Source organism: Ovis canadensis, chromosome 1 (genome assembly GCF_042477335.2).
Source record: "Ovis canadensis isolate MfBH-ARS-UI-01 breed Bighorn chromosome 1, ARS-UI_OviCan_v2, whole genome shotgun sequence".
NCBI classification, from domain to species: Eukaryota; Metazoa; Chordata; class Mammalia; order Artiodactyla; family Bovidae; genus Ovis; species Ovis canadensis.
Window position 1 is genome coordinate 10,585,599 of NC_091245.1, and position 17,337 is coordinate 10,602,935.

The 17,337-nt window shown below is 44.2% G+C and overlaps 1 protein-coding gene and 1 non-coding gene across 2 annotated transcripts in view; one reads left to right on the plus strand and one right to left on the minus strand.

Annotated features, from left to right (window-relative positions):
- Positions 1–17,337, minus strand: part of DLGAP3 (DLG associated protein 3) — a 61,852-nt gene that overhangs the window by 14,304 nt on the left and 30,211 nt on the right. Inside the window, exons 6-8 of the mRNA XM_069545382.1 lie at positions 6,957–7,170; positions 6,366–6,679; positions 5,835–5,920 (exon numbers count right to left, since the gene is read on the minus strand). Of these exons, the coding sequence (XP_069401483.1) occupies positions 5,835–5,920; positions 6,366–6,679; positions 6,957–7,170 (614 nt within the window). The remainder of the gene's footprint in view (positions 1–5,834; positions 5,921–6,365; positions 6,680–6,956; positions 7,171–17,337) is intronic.
- On the plus strand, positions 16,665–16,737 carry TRNAE-CUC (transfer RNA glutamic acid (anticodon CUC)). Its single transcript has one exon. It is a non-coding gene; the product is annotated as a tRNA-Glu (tRNA).

Genomic DNA, 17,337 nt, shown 5'->3' on the forward strand with positions numbered 1-17,337 from the left:
ATATCTGACTATCTGAAGATCTGTCCTGCCGGCTTTCCCGCAGAATGCCTCATTTCTGCTCTCCACCCTGAGCTCCTTCATGGGTGTCGGAGGCGCTGTTGCAGCAACAGCATGTGATGTAATCCTCGCAGAGGGGGATGGCAAGCACCCACGGCAAGTGCCAATTTGTGGTCGACAATACTAAATAGCGTTCTTTCAAATTAAAGAAAATGATTAATGAAATTCCCAGGGGAAACAGCACATGCATAATCATGGCAAGACATTTTTAACACACCTGTCTCATAACTGTTAAACATCCAAAACACAAAGGTAAACATTTGAAAATGTAATTTATAAGTCTGACTACATATACTTATGTGATGAAGAAGCCCTGACAAATTCTAAGGAATAAATATCATACAGAATGCATTCTATAACCACAGTGTAGCAAATCTAGAAATTGAGAATGAAAAGGAGCCCTGCACACACACACACACACACACACAAATACATTTGGAAATCTTTAAAAAATTCTTCTAAATAATTTACAAGTTAAAAAAGAAATTATGATGAAAGTCACAAACTAGTTAGAGCTGAACAATGAAAGCATCCCAAAACTGATGAGCTACAGATACAGCAATGTAGTTAGAAGCGAATGGATAGCCTTAAAAACACATTAGAAAATAAGAAATAGTGTTCGAGAGGCTGAAAATAAACAAACATGGTAAAAGAAAGAAAATAATAACACAAAAGTAGTAGTTTCGAAAGGAAATATTAAAGGTAAAAGAGAAACAACAGAGACACTTATCCAAACCAAAAGCTAGGGGTTTTTTTAAGACTAATAAAGGACAATTTTTTAAAATATATTAAAAATAATAGAATATACAAACTTTGGGCAAAATGAGTCAAGAAAGAGAGGTAGGGTATAAATATGTGGTATTAGGATTAAAAATGAGGCACAGCTTATAAATATGTTAAAATTTTATAAAATTATAATACTATCAGAATATTTATACCAAAAATTTTGAAAACTATAAATTTTTGTTATATGGCCCATGTTTTAGAAATACATGCGTCACCAAAATTGACTCAAGAAGAAAAATAAAACCAGAATAGATCAATAACCGCTAAAGAAACTGAAGCTGTAGTTTGAAGTTTCTCCTACCCTAGAGAGGCATCAGGCCCAGACAGCTTTATAGGCAGCCTTTACCAAAACTTGAAGGAAGAGATAACCCTTATTTTACACAAATTGTTTCAAAGAACAGAAACACAGAGAACACTACCAAGCTCATTTTCAGAGTCGAGCATAACCTTAATGCCTGAACTAAATAACAACAATCAAAACAAAATTGTAGGCCAATATCATTTATGAACATACATATAAAAATTTTAAAGTAACAGCTATTCAAAAATCCAGCAATGTCTATGAAAATAATACCACAAGACTGTGACAAAAACTGTTAAGAGTTCCATTACTCATTCCATATACTCATACTTCCATATACTCATTCCATATACTCATTTTCTCTTTGTCTGCAGCAATAAGAACCCTAATTTTCAGCTCTGCTCATTGCACTTTGCTTCCCAGTAAAAGACTATTCCACAGCCAACCTTGCAGCCAGATGCCACCATGGAATGAAGCTTTAGCCAATGTGATGCGTGAAAGTGCTGTCTGTAACTTTTAGGAACTCTCTTAAAAAGGAGGGACTGCATCCTCCTCCTCTCTTCCTCCTTGGTACAGCTCAGAATGCAGACAGGAGAGCTAGGGTTTAATCATCAGCTTCTTGGATATGAGTGCTATACAAAGGGTGGAAGATCAGCAAGATAAGCGGAGTCTGGGGTCCTGACACTGAACTTCTACATCCAGGCTTTTTATTTGTTTGTGTGCATGCTAAGTCACTTCAGTCATATCCAACTCTTTGTGACCCCATGGACTGTAGCCTGCCAGGCTCATCTATCCATGGGATTCTCCAGGCAAGAATACTGGAGTAGGTTGCCATGCCCTTCTCCAAGGCATCTTTCCAACCCAGGGATGGAACCTGCATCTTCCTGCAGCTTTAGTGAGAGAGAAATATACTGAAGACACTACTGAGTCCCTGTCTGCTGAAAGTGAAAGTCGCTCAGTCATGTCTGACTCTTTGCTACCCCATGAACTATATAGTCCATGGAATTCTCCAGGCCAGAATACTGGAGTGGGTAGCCTTTCCCTTCTCCAAGGGATCTTCCCAACCCAGGGATCAAACTCAGGTCTCCCGCATTGCGGGCGGATTCTTTACCAGCTGAGCCACAAGGGAAGCCCAAGAACACTGGAGTGAGTAGGCCCTGTTTAGCCAAACTTAATCCAAATTGATAACGGGATCCATTGAGGTTTAACCCAGGAATGAAGGAATGGGTCAACATGGAAAATCTATCGATATAATTCAGCACATTACAGATGAAAGGAGAAAATTTAGGATCATATCTCAGTAGATTCTGGAAAAGCACTCAATAAAATTCCACTCTCATTTTTTATTGAAAAATAAAAACTCTTAGCCAGCTAGAAATAGAAAGGAATTTCCTTAACTGGTAAACGATTTCCATCAAAATCTGCAGCCAACATCATCATACATCTAAGTGGGACTTAGAAGATATTCACTAATATCAGGAATGACACAAGAATGCTACACTCAACAGTGAACTAGAAGTCCTAGTTGATGCACTAGTACAAGAAAAAGAGATTTTACTTTTATCTATTTATTTACTTATTTGACTGTGCCATGCAGCTTGTGGGATCCTAGTTCGCTGGCCACGGATTGAACCCACACCCTCAGCAGTGGAAATGTGGAGTCCTAACCATTTGACAGCCAGGGAATTCCAAGGAATTTTTAAAATATAGATTTAAAAGAATATTCTCATTTGCAGAACTGACTACATTAAAAAAAAATCATGATTTTCAGACAAACGTTGGGTCTTAATAAGACAGAGCAGCAAGATTGCTGAATACAAAATCAACATGTAAAACCTAATAGTGTTCCCGTACATTGGTAGTACCCAAGGATACATCTAACAGGGAAAAAAGATCCCCAACTTGAGATTGTCCACAATGCCTTCCTTCTGGATCATGAAAAAATCCTGCTTCCTAGCTTCCCCATGTCTGCCCTTACTTCCCTCAAATTAATTCTTCACTCAGCAGCTAGTGATCTTTTGTAAACATAAATTAGATCATACCACACCCCTTCTTTAACCTTTCAAAGGCCACTCATTAGTTAGAATTAAATTCCAAGGGGAGTTTAGGGAAGAATGGATACATGTATATGCATGGCTGAGGCCCTTTGCTATCCACCTGAAACTATCACAATACTGTTAATCCAGCTATCCAAGTGTCCAAGTGTTAGTCACTCAGTCGTGTCTGACTCTTTGCGATCCCGTCAGGCCCCTCTGTTCACAGAATTCTCCAGGCAAGAATACTGGAGTGGGTAGCCATTCCCCTTGTCACGGGATCTTTCCAACCCAGGGATCGAACCTGGGTCTCCTGCATTGCAGGTGGATTCTTTACCGTCTAAGCTACTGTACTCAAATATAAAATAAAAAGGTTTTTTAAAAAAGAATTAAATTCCAGTTCTTTATCATGCCCATGCTCTACATGACCCGGCCCCATCTATTCTCCGGTCCACTGCCTCAGAACCACCCCATCCTGTTCCACACCAGCCATATGAACCTCTTTCAGTTCCTGAAGCATGTCCCTCTTTCCTCTTCCAGTGCTGCCACACAGTGCTATTCCCTCTTTCTGGGATGCTTCCCGCAAGCCCACCCGCCTCTCGCCCACTATCACCTGAATGTTGCCAGTCAGCCCGCAAGTCTCAGCTTGAATGTCACCTGCTTAATCTGAATAAAGTCCCTTCTCTCTTAGCGCCTGCTTTTTTCTTTCACATGACCACTGTAATGTGCAATAATATCCCATTACTTGTTATACCATAGTGTGTAATCATATTTTTACGCATGCATTGTTTTCTTTTTAAACTTTATTTAATGTATTTATTCATTGGCTGAACCACACAGCCTGTGGGATCTCAGTTCCCTGACAGGGATCAAACCCACACCCCCTGCATTGGAAGCAGTTTTAACCACTAGACCTCCAAGGAAATCCCACTCATGGATTGTTTCTTCATTGCCTTGATTCCCTTCGAGGCCATAACTCCTATGAGGGCAAAAGTCATGTCTTTCATGCTTCCCAGAGCGTTTAACAGAAGCTGTCATATAACAGATGCTTAAGAAGTATTTTCTAAATGAGTCAATCCGGGAATGAATGACAGAGTTTGCTGATTTAGCTCAAGTCTCAGCAGCATGCCTGCTATACTCTTCCCAGGATTCAGGTTTGTGTGGAGGAATGGGGGTCTGTCTGGATGAGGGACCAAGAAGCCTCATCAAGAGGCAAATGGGGCCTCTTGGGCTTGGTTGATGGTCCATGGTTCAGCATTAGAGTTGGCAGCAGGGTTCTGAATACAGAGCTGCACCTAGCCATGACTCCTACCCCACCTCTCAAGAACTCAAGTCACGGACTTGCAGGATTCGGTTTGCCATGAAGTACAACTTTTCTGAGCTCTTTATGGTATATTAAGAATTCAAAGGGAACCTTCCTGGTGGTCCAGTGGCTAAAGACTCCACACTCCCAATGCAGGGGGCCTGGGTTCGATCCTTGGTCAGGAACTAGATCCTACATGCTGTAACTAAGACCCAGTGAAGGTAAATAAACAAAGAGAATTTGGAGGACAGGAGCTTTCAGGAATAATGGGGGCAACAAGGGTGTCTTTTTGCTGTCCTCGATAGAGACGTTCACAGCCTTAAGAGCATTTGGAGCTGCAGGGAGCTAACATGAAGAGGAGGAAAATGGTGCATCCCCACAGGAACCTCAAGAAGTCTTGATCACACACGCACAAGATACTCCCAGGGGTTCCCAGAAATAGCTGGGGGAATTTAGGGAAGGTCTAAAAGCCCAGAAACAGCTGCTAGGGACTGCTACGGGCACTCTAGTTTTACTCCTTCAGGGGGTACGGCCTGGGCCACACAGATTACCAGGAAACTCTTACTGCCAGCCCTAGGCAGGTTCCCAGACACCACACTTAGGGCCACTGGCCTGGGAGCAGGGCAGCCCAGAAGGCAGATGGGCCACTGTGGCACTGCTACCTGGTCATAAGGGAAAGAAAGCATCTTCCACAGGAACCCAACAACAGAGGGATTCCTTCCAGTGTTCCCTCCAGAGCTCTCAGTGCTAATTTTTCAGTTGGAAATTAAGAAAACAATCTTTCTGAGGCCATCTCATGCCAGAGAGTGGCTGTTGATTTCTTGGGTACAACACAGACTCAAGCATATAATAGGTACCCCCGACTGGTTAAATGCTTGTGTGAGCCAAATGAGGAGGAGTGTTATATCGACCAGGGGTCCCTGAGAGGCAATCTTCATGTTTATTTGTTTCTTTTTGAGCTCACTTACTTGTACACCACAGGAAGTCAGCAGGGACTAGAAAAATCCTGTGATCCTCTGTAAAGCACAACTGCTGGAGGCCTACTCTGCACCCACCTGCTACTGCTCCCTACCACCCCCTTCCCTGGACCTCTGTATATCTCCTGTCCACTGCTCAGCACCTGGGACAGGCACTGGAACTAAGAGAATTCACTTTAGATCTGATGACTGCCCGGGGTGGGGCATCTCTGTGAAGAACCTCTGTGGCTGCTCTGACGCCTCCCCAATTAAAGGGCTTGTTCCCCAGGACCAGGAGGAAAGGGTTACAGGGAGACCAGGCCTTTGAGGTCCTGATGCAGCCTCTCTCCTCTTCTCCCCCTGCCCACAAGGCCTGAGATATCCCCACTGGGACCTACCTCTTGTCTTCTTCCACCTGTACACCGATGGAATGGAACTCTCTTCGACTCCTATTCTCTGTGTCTGAGTCCGAGATAGTCTCCACCTGGTGGCAAGGTTGGGGAGTCAGTAGGCAGGGCTAGACCAAGGCCCTTAAGTTTGAGGGCCAAGGGAAAAGGGCAAGCGATGCCTGAGCCTCAAGCCAGAGGGCAGATCCTGCAAATATGACCTGGCTGAACAGGACGGCAGACCCAGGAGGTTAGATGCATTAAGGTTACAACTTCTGGGCACTGCTCTCCGCTTGCCAGGGGTGATGGTGCCAGGATGAGGGATAACGATGTGGGCCCGGCTGTTTGAAGCAGCAACCCCACCCCACGCCCCGTCGATGATCATTCTAAGAGCAAGCAAGGAAAAGGTCTGTGTATCCAGAAGGCCTCACTGACCCTCTCAACCCATTCTCAACATGGCCAAGGCCATACAGAATCCATGGTGTTAAAAATTTAAGCAACCAAGAAAACGCAAAGTTTTGTTGGCGCCTCCTCCTGCCATACCTGAACCCCGATGGACGGCCGCCACTTCCGCTGCCGCGCCAGGCTCCGCAGCTCCTCCCTGCCAGGAATGGTCTTGATGATGAGTGTGGGGGGCTTGGGGCTGGCCCGGGGTGGCACCGGCGCCAACTCCAGGGTGCGCGCGCCCATGGCCGGGCCGTCCAGCCCGTCCGCGGAGCTGCAGCGCCGGGCTGGACCCTCCGCCGCGGTGAAGCTCTCGTGGGCGGAGTCGGTGCTGCTCTGGGCGGTGATGGAGATGCGGGGCGGGGCCTGGCTTCCCGGCGGGATGGGGGGCGGGGCCTTTCTGAAGTTGAAGGCTGAGGCCAGGGAACCCAGAGACACAGCCGATGAGAAACGCCGTCCCAGTAAGTCTGTAGCCGACCACCCCCCACACCCACGCGGTAGCACAGGACCCAGCAGCCACGCCTAACCCATGTGCCGCTACGTAAAGAACCACGGATCATTCCTTCACTGGCCCAGAGAGGCGAGCGAACCGCCCAAAGTCGAGCAGCACGGCCGCAACCAGGGCCGGAGCTGGAACCCAGATCACTCTCCAACCTAGGGCTGGACCAGGGGCAGAGAGGGCATACTCACAGGAGCCGGGCCTCCCTGAGACAGAGGCAGGGGCAGCAAGGAGGGGCAGGCAGTCGTCGTCTTGAGAGCAGCCAGCCTGGATGGCCCGGAGGTAGCTGTGGCTCCGCATGCGGAAACAGCCGGGCAGATCCAAAGCGTCCACGGCCTGGGACTCCAGTTCCCCAAATACGGACCCGCACATGGCCTCCAGCTGCTGGTTCAGCTCCTCGCTGAGCTGGGTGCAGGGACCAGAGGACAGTTACCGTGGTGCTCGAATGGGGGCGTGTCTGAGGCACTTTGCCTTAGGAACATCTCCAGTTCTGCAGAGGCTGGGGTCTCAGTGTGAGACTTCCGCATTTGGACTAAAAGAAACCCCCAGCCCATGCAGAGAAAGATGGAGGCACCTCTGCCCTGTGCCGGTCCCGGGGCCTGCTTTGGGATCAACCTTGGTGTCTAATCTTTCCTCTAAATACTCCTCCCTCTGCCCCAGCTATACCTCTCCCAGGCGGCGCCATCTTCCTCTCCACCTGATCCCATCCCCTCACGTTCTCTCACCTGACCCCTGGGGGAGAGGACAAGGGAGCTGACAGCCAAGTATGGGGGGTGGGTACTGCAGGGAAGAACAACTGTTACTATTTACGACCTGAAAAAGTGAAAGTCGCTCAGTCTTGTCCAACTCTTTGCGACTCCAAGGACTACAGTCCACCAGGCTCCTCTGTCCATGGAATTGTCCAGGCAAGAATACTGGAGTGGGTTGCCATTTCCTTCTCCAGGGGATCTTCCCCAACCAGGGACTGAACTCAGTTCTCCTGCATTGCAGGCAGGTTCTTTACTGTCTGAGCCACCAGAGAAGCCCATTTATGACCTACTGCATTACAAAAATGATCGAAAGCAACCTATAGAGATATAATCATGTGGAAGGAAGGAAATTAATGAGTACATATGGAGCAAAAATTATCACCCTTGTAGTGTTTCAAGCCCTCCCCCACCTTCTGCCCACTAACTAAGGAGGGACTCAGCCTGGTTCAGCCTGCAGGTTCCTACCCTGCCCTCCTCCTCTGAGGGAAGTTCAGTCATTGAGGATCAAGATTCTTATTTTTGGTTTTGATAGTTTGTGATGCAGAATCATTTTGTGATGTGTTAAAAAAGAATTTCAGCAACTAAGGAAAAGCAAAACAAGAATTTTGTTCATGGAACCATGCGTAACACTGCACTAAGACTAAATACACCAGAGGCTGTTGTTTCATTTGTTTTGAATGAGAAAACTGGCAAAAAGAAAATATAAAGGTACGGAAGAAGGTGGGTTAGTGGTAAACTCAACACTCAGGGAACAGGATGGTTGCATCTTTGACCCTGAGCTTCAGAACAGCCAACGCTTTGAGTATAGGCTGTGGGTTGTCTGCAAGGGCTATGTTGTAAGACTCAGCTGGACTCAAATGCTGGCTCTGCTACTTCCTAGCAGTGTGGCCTGAGAAAGTCATTTAAAGTTTTGGGGCCCCAGTTTAATCACCAGTCAAATAGGAAAGATAATGGTACCATACTCGTAGGGCTATTTAGGGAACTCAAAGAAAAACATGGGAGGCACTTGGTGCAGGTAAGCCCTCCATCTGTGCCATGTGATGGTGTCAGGGCCTGCCTGGCAAACACAGGCCACCACTCATGACAACGGTCACTGAGTCCCAGAGAAATTCCCCCATGGGTGATTATGCAGAGGCCACTGGATGAAGTCATGGACAAGGTCCTCAGTAGCAACCAGAGGATGAATATGACAGCAAGTATCCCGTGGCTGCATCTTGTGACGTCTCCCAGGAAAGAGTCATGGCATCCTATTTACGTGCAGTCAACAGAGAAAGGAGTGGCTTGATCCACGTGTAAAATGTAGCTCAACATTTCCAAACTCGGCCTCCAAAGTATATATGATATTATAACACTACAGTCTACCTCAAATTAAGCAAGAATTTCCATCCTATTCTACTGATAGGCAAACCAAGGTTCAGAGAGGGTGGATGAATTATCCAAAGGTGCCCAGCATGTACATGAGAAAACCAAAGTGCTGTTTCCTGACTCTCCTGCCAGGCTGACTGAGTATCAGAATTTCCTGGAGACCTTGTTAAACTTACATTAACTTGGGCACCACCCCAAGGATCTGAACCCAGAGTTCTCTAACTCTAAGCCTCTCTTCGTTTTGACTGCTTTGAAGGTCAGAGCCAAATTTTCTGGAGATTCAGGTTCACTGATTCCAATATTGGCCCAGTAATTAAAAAGGAAGACTGTCTTCAGCTTTTTTCTAAACGAACTTCATTACAAGTGTACAGAAATTACAAAAAAAGTGTTAGTCGCTCATTCGTGTCCAGCTCTTTGTGACCCCATGGACTGTAGCCTATCAGGCTCCTTTGCCCGTGGAATTCTCCAGATAAGAATGTTGGAGTGGGTAGCCATTCCCTTCTCCAGGGGATCTTCCCGACCCAGGGATCAAGCCCAGGTCTCCTGCATTGCAGGCAGATTCTTTACCATCTGAGGTACAAGGGAAGCCTGTGGACAAGTCACAGCTCCTTGTGAGTCTACCTCTCAGTTTCCTATCTCTTGACCTCTGGGGTACCAAGCACCAGTGGTGCCAGGCTATTTCCTAAAGCTCAAGAGATAACCTGCTGCTGCTGCTGCTGCTGCTAAGTCACTTCAGTTGTGTCCGACTCTGTGCGACCCTGTAGATGGCAGCCCACCAGGCTCCCCCATCCCTGGGATTCTCCAGGCAAGAACACCACAGTGGGTTGCCATTTCCTTCTCGAGGAGATCTTCCCAGGGAAGACCAGGGATTGAACCCAGGTCTCCCACATTGTAGGCAGATGCTTTACCGTCTGAGCCACCAGGGAAGTCCTCGTTAATCAGCTATGCTGCTGCTGCTACTGCTAAATCACTTCAGTCATGTCCGACTCTGTGCAGCCCCATAGACGGCAGCCCACCAGGCTCCCCCGTCCATGGGATTCTCCAGGCAAGAACACTGGAGTGGGCTGCCATTTCCTTCTCCAATGCATGACAGAGAAAAGTGAAAGTGAAGTTGCTCAGTCGTGTCCGACTCTTAGCAACCCCATGGACTGCAGCCCACCAGGCTCCTCCATCCATGGGATTTTCCAGGCAAGAGTACTGGAGTGGGGTGCCATTGCCTTCTCCCAAGAGATAGCCTAACTCCTGCTATTTCTAGGCTAGGCTCAAGATACTCCCCAACCAGAACCAATCCAACCCAGAAGGTCACTCTGAAGCACAAGAGAGCTGACCCAAACCCAGCAGAGAGCATTTTGGCCTCAAGTCTGAACACCAAGGATAGAAGGAATTTCACTCTGTGGCTTATCTCTGTATCTCTAGCCCACTTCTGTGTGTAAAGCACTAGGTATAATATCTGGCATATAGCAGATGCTTAATAAACATTAGCAGACTTCTCTGGTGGTTCAGTGGTTAAAAATCCAACTGCCAATGCAGGAGACATGGGTTCAATCCCTGGTCCAGGAAGATTCCACATGCCATGGGAAAACTAAGCCCCAAAGCCACATCCACTGAGCCCATGCACCTAGAACCTATGCTCTGCAACAAGAGAAGCTACCACAATGAAAAGCCCATGCGCTGCAACTAGAGAAAGCCTGCACCAGCAACGAAGACCCAGTGCAGCCAAAAATAAATAATAAACACAGTTTTAAATAGAAAGAAAGAAACTGAAGTTGCTCAGGCGTGTCTGACTCTTTGCAACCCCGTGGGCTGTAGCACCCCAGGCTCCTCTGTCCATGGAATTTTCCAAGCAAGAGTCCTGGAGTGGGTTGCCATTTCTTTCTCCAAAATTTTAAAATACTTATGTATATAATAAAAATAAATAAATTTACATTGCTACTATTATTAGTAGCAAGAGGTTCTTAAATCACAATGACAATACTTCTCAGAGGCCCCTCTTTCCCAAAGGTTCTCAAGCTCTTGAAATCCCAACCATATGTTAGTTCCATGACCAGCTCTATCTAAGGCAGACAGAAGGGGGGTGAGAAACTCCCCAGGGCCACACATCTTCCATCTCTACTAGCCAAGAGGAACTTCTAGAGTTCCAACAAGGGACCAGGACCCAAGAGAAATGCAGACTTTTATAGACTCTCAGAGGAATATTGCATCTGAGCTGATCTTTACTGCATTACAAGTATGGAATTGTAACATTATGCTGTGAATTCTCCTATTTTCCCTATACAGCCTTCCATCCTGCTCCCCCTGACACTTACTTCCAGGTGAGTCAAAATCAAAAAATCCTCTTGGGAAATAAGAAGCTTAACCTTTCTGCAATCCAGACACAGAATCAGTATTTCCAAGGCTGTGGGATATTTAAAAGAAAATATTTTGTTTGGGTTTAATTGAAAACTGTCTGTACTGGTGCTGGTGGGTCCAGCTGGGGGCGAGGCAACATCCTGTATACGCATTTGGCTTAGATAACTTTGGAAAACTCTCTCATTTAAAAACATTCTAAAACACTGGATAAAATATAACAAACGTTTTATATGCATAGCTGAGCTCACAAGAAAGCGAGATAAGTCCCCAGGGGACAAAAACAAAGAGGAGATTGGAAAATCAGAATATTAACTGTGTGAGCCAATGCTGCAAACAGCCCAGTGGAGGTGGGAGGTAGGGGGAAGGGGGAGCTGGTCTCAGTAACCAAAGGACTTAGATCTTAACACCCACTTGGGTGTAGGAGTAAGGCTCTGGGCCCACATGAAGCATGGAATTGGAAATGGGAACCTGCATACAAGTAGAAAAGGAGAAGGCTTTGATAAAATGATAAACTAGAAAAAAAATCAATTATCAGCACAGACTGATGACAAAGGAGTTAGTCAGCAGTCTAGGCACTGAGGAGGGGGGACAGAAGATAAATTCCCTAAGGATTTACACTCACAAGGTAGTTTTCACACAGACACAGGATTTTGTATCTACGTAGGCCAGATCCCTCCCCAGATTAAAAATTAACATAAAATGGTTGCAGACCAAGAACAGTCTAACAGAGCAATCTAAAAATCTGGGGGACCCACTCTTAAGCCAAGCTGATGAGGATGATCACAAATAAAGCTCCACTGAAGATGAACTCATATAAGAAAGTGTGATCTGACGCGGCCCCTAAATCTTCACCTCCTGGCATTCACACTCTTGCACAGTCCCCTCCTTTCGAGCGCAGATTAGACCTATTTGTCCACTTCTAATGAAAAGAATATGGCAGATACAATGGCATGTCACTTCTGAGATTAGATCACAAAAATACTAGGGCTTCCATCTCGGACACATTCTCTCACTCTCTCAGAGCCTTTGCTCTGGGGGAAGCAAGTTGCTGTGCTGTGAGCTGTGTTATATTGTGAGCCATACGGTGAGTCCCACACATTACGGATATGAAGCCTGCGGACCGTAGGTGAGCATGGAAAGAGATCTTCCTCTAGTCGAACCTTGAGATGACTGCAGCCTTGGCCAACACCTTGATAAAGCCTGTAGGACATCTGACCCAGGTGGCACCAGCTAAACTGTGCTCAGACTCCTGACCTATAGAAACTGTGAAATAATAAACAATTTTTGTTTTAAGACTCATGTTTTTATTGGTTTGGTTTTGGCTACACTGGGTCTTCGTTGTGCTGTGCAGGCTCAGTTCCTGGTCGAGGGATCAAATCTGCATCTCCTGCACTGGAAGGCAAATTCTTAACCACTGGACCATCAGGAGAGTTCCAAGACACTATGTTTTGGGGTTATTTTTTATGCAGTAATAGGTAACTGGGCCTCCCAAGTAATGCTAGCAGAAATGCTAGCTGCCTGCCGATGCATGAGACAGAAGAGACACGGGTTCGATCCTTTGGTCAGGAAAATCCCCTGGAGGAGGGCATGGCAACCCACTCCAGTATTCTTGCCTGGAGAACCCCATGGGACAGAGGAGCCTGGTAGGCTACAGTCCAAAAGACAGGAAAGAGTCAGACAGGACTGAAGCTACTTAGCACAATAGGTAGCGAATATAAACAGCGACATAAATAAGAACTAAACTTTTATTGAGTTAAGCCATTGAGAATTCAAGGTTTATCTGTTATAGCAGCTAGTATTACCTTAGCTAAAGCAGATTAGCTTTTAAACAATGTTTAAACTTTCTAAAACTTAAAAGATAAATAAAGCTAAGGATAGAATAAAAGCTTTGAATAAAAAAAAGCAGAAAGATTTCCAAAGAAACCAATTCAGATTTCTAGGCGGAGGGAGGGGAGGGGAAAATTAAAACACAAGTAATAAGTAGTAAATGAAACACAACAGAAGAGAAAAATAGAGAACCAGAAAATATATCTGAGGAACTTACTCCGAAGGCAGCAAAGAGAGGTAAAGAAATGGAAAATATGAAGGAGAGGTTAAGATACACAAAGGAAATGATAAAAATACCCCAAATACAACTAATAGAAGTTCTAGAGGAGGGACTAGATAAAATATGTCTGTGTTAGTAGCTTAGTCGTGTCCGACTCTGTGTTACCCCATGGACTGTAGCTTGCCAGGCTCCTCTTTCCACGGAATTCTCCAGGCAAGAATACTGGAATGGGAAGCCAGGCCCTTCTCCAGGGGTCTTCCCGACCCATGGATTGAACCTGGGTTTCCTGCATTGCAGATGGACTCTCCAGGGAAGCCCAGATAAAACAAAGAAGAAGAGATATTTTAAGAGATAATAATGGTGGTTTAGTTGTGAACTCATGTCCAACTCTTGCGACCCCATGGACTGTAGCCTGTCAGGCTCCTCTGTCCATGGGATTCTCCAGGCAAGAATACTGGAGTGGGTTGATAATAATAGTCTAGTCATTAAGAATTTTCCAGACTTCTGACTTCAGACACAACAGAGTGAGGATACCAAACCCTATGCCCTAAGACAACTATAAAGCTGCACAAAGCTCTCCAAAACAACCATTTTATCACTCTGAAAATCAATCAAAGTTAGACAACAAAGAAACACATTCATGAAAATTGCTGGACTTTGGGTAAGAACAATGAGTCTGTAGTGTCCTCACCTGGAGTTGATCCCATAACACAAGTTCCCAGCTCTATAAGTTGCAATAGTTGAACTAGGGTGGACCAGGCTATGAAAACCAGGTGCTTAACTGCAACTAACAAAGGGGGCTCACTTTATTTTGAGCACTGTCCATTATAGTGTCAAGAATAAGAATAACCAGTGGCACTAACAGGTTGAGGTTTCAGCACTGTTTGGGAGCAAGCAATGGGACTGGCAGACTAGACAGGAACTTGATGGGGAATTCTAGAGAGGAAAGATAGCCACAGAGAGTTTGATAAGCACTTCACATAATTGGGGTTAACTAGAGGCTGGGTGCATGTACCACAAAAATCAGAAAGGCCTTGAGCCCACCCACATATCCCTGGCCAATAGAGGCTATGCATATGTACAAAAGAAATGTAGGAGAGCCTGTGAAAAATAAAAGCCAGAGCAGGCTTGAAAACATCAATATTCCTCAGCTCACACATAGAACCATAAAAGGAGAGAAAGGAAGCCTTACTGGCTTGTAATTTTTGAGCACAACCTCTGATCAGTCTCTGGCTGGACACTAAGCTATGCAGAGACAGGGTCAACCCCCAGGAGACCAGGCTTTAAAATAAAATCAAGAAAGAAAAAAGTTAGTGGAGACATCAGAGGCTACATCTGGCAAGGTAGATAGATTTCACAGATTTAGACCAGGAATTAGCAAATAAACAAAGCAACAGCAATCTTCAAGAGGTAAAATAAGAATCCAGAGTTGCTACAACATATTAAATAAAAGGTTCAGTATTCAACCAAAAATTTTACGACACATGTAAATAAACATGAAAATGTGAATGTCCCTGGATGTTTGATTTACTATACAAAGACTACAAGGCAGGTATTATAAGAATGTTCAAAGAACTAAAGGAAATCACATTTAAATATCTAAAGAAAGTATGACAGCAGTGATGGCTTTAATAGAAAATCACAATAAAGAAAAAATTTTTAAAAAAGAAGAAAAGAATCAAATGGAAATTCTAGAACTGAAAAGTACAAAAACTGAAATTTAAAATTGGCTGGAAAGGCTCAGCATAAAAAGTTATCAGTAAAACTTAAGATAATCAGCATAGATTAACCAATATAAAGAATAGTGTGGGGTGAAAGATTGAACAGAAATGAGCAGTGTCTTGGAGACTTATGGGCAACATCAAGTATATCAGTATGTATGTAATGGGAGTCCCAGAAAAAAGATGAGAGAGAGGAAGAAAAAATATCTGAAGAAATAATGGCCCCAAACTTTCCAAATTTGCTTAAAAACAGTAATCCACAGGTCAAAGAAACTCAGTGAATCCAAAGTAGGCTAAATACAAAGAGATCCATACCCAGACACATTACAATCAACTTTCTAAAGACAAAGAGAACATATTTTGTAAGAAAATCTTAATAACAACAAGAGAAAAAACAATTCATTACATACCAAAAAAATTATTAATTGACTTTTCATCAGAAATCATGAGCACCAAAAGCAGTGATGTTCAAAGTGTATAGCACTCAGTGTATAGTCAAAGTGCTAAAAGAAAAAAACTATCAACCAGGAATTCTATATTCAGCAAAACTATCCTTCAAAGAATGAAGGAAAAATAAAGACGTTTCCAAATAAATACAGACTGAAGAAAGTATTGCCAGCAGAGTTACCTTATAAGAAATACTAATGCAAGTTCTTTCGGTTAAAAGGAAGTGACACCCAATGGTAACTCAAATCCACAGGAAGAAATGAAGAGCACCAGAAATGGTAAATATGTGAGTAAATATAAACATGTTTCACACTTTTTCTCTCAAATTCTTTAAGAGACATATTTTTAAAAGGTTAAAAAAGACAGAAGAGTGTGCAAAGTAATTATTCCATTACTGTTATCAGTTTATAATAAGTTTTAGCTTATAACACATAGATAGAAAATATATATGACAATAATAGCACAAAGAAGGGAGAGGAAAAGGAGATATATTAGAGCAATGCTTCCATATTTTACCAGAATAAACTAGGTTTTAATTAGTGACACATGTAATTCTTAGTGCAATCACTAATCCACTAAATAATAAAGGGAATTAACAAAATAAAACTGTACACAAAATATTTAATACAAAAGAAGGCATTAAGGAAGCGCAGAGGAACAAAAATGACATGAGACAATCCAGCCAAATCAGTAATCACATTAAACGTAGACAGACAAAACACTCATTCAAAAGGCAGAGATTGTCAGACTGGATCAAAAAGCACGCAGATTGAAAGTAAAAGGATGTCAGCAAACAGGAACATGAGAGAATGTTCCAGATTTGATGAAAGACATGAACCCTCAGATTCTGGAAACACGTGTGTGTGTGTGTGTGTGTGTGTGTGTGCATGTGTGAGCATGCACGCACACATACACATCATTGTGAAACTGCAGGACACCAAAATCAAAGGCAAGGTCTTGACAGCAATCAGAGAGAAGTGAAAATTACCAACAAAGACAGTTGGGTTAACAGCAGCCTTCTCAACAGCAACAACAGAACAGATGACGGGGAATATTTTCAAAACACAGAGAAAATAAATGTCGACCTAGAATTCTGTAATAAGCTAAATTATGTTCTGTAATAAGCTAAACTATATTTTTGGTTAAAGGCAGAATTTGCCGCTGACATGTACTGAAAAAAATTACTAAAGAATTTACTTTAAAAGGAAGGAATGAGAGAATTCCCTGATGGTCCAGCGGTTAGGATGTGGTGCTCTCACTGCCTGGAGCCCAGGTTCAACCCCTGGTCAGGGAACTAAGATCCCACAAGCCACATGGCACAGAGAAAAATAAAAGGAAGGAAGGAAATGTAAGAAGGTATAGTGAGAGGCAACTAAAATAGTGTACATGCTAAAGTACTAAAGTACAAACTAAAATACTGCCACAAGCACACGTGAGAAAGGAGGCGAATATCAAAAGTCAATGGAGGAGACAGGGGATGGAGCAAGTAACCTGGAGAGGAAGGAAAAGGGCACCCGCAGTTTGGTTTTGGACATTTTAATTTTGAGATGTCTACTCAGCATCCAAGCGAGATTTCAATACACAGTTAGATATACATGCCTGGTATTTATGGGAGAATGTGGGCTGATGATAAACATTTGGAAGTCATCAGGCTCTCAATAAGCTTGAAAGCCATGAGCCTGGATGAGCTTACCCAATGAGTGAGTGTAAGAAGAAGTCCAGGAACTAAGCCCTGGAAAGCTCCGGTGTTTAGATCCTGAAGAGTTTGTGGGCCCCAGTGACACAGACTGAGAATAGGCAGCTAGAGAGAGAATCTAGAAGAATCTGAAAGATGTGGCATCCTCAAGGCCAACTGAGAAAAGTGTTTCAGAAGGAGAGAATCATCAGCTGAGTT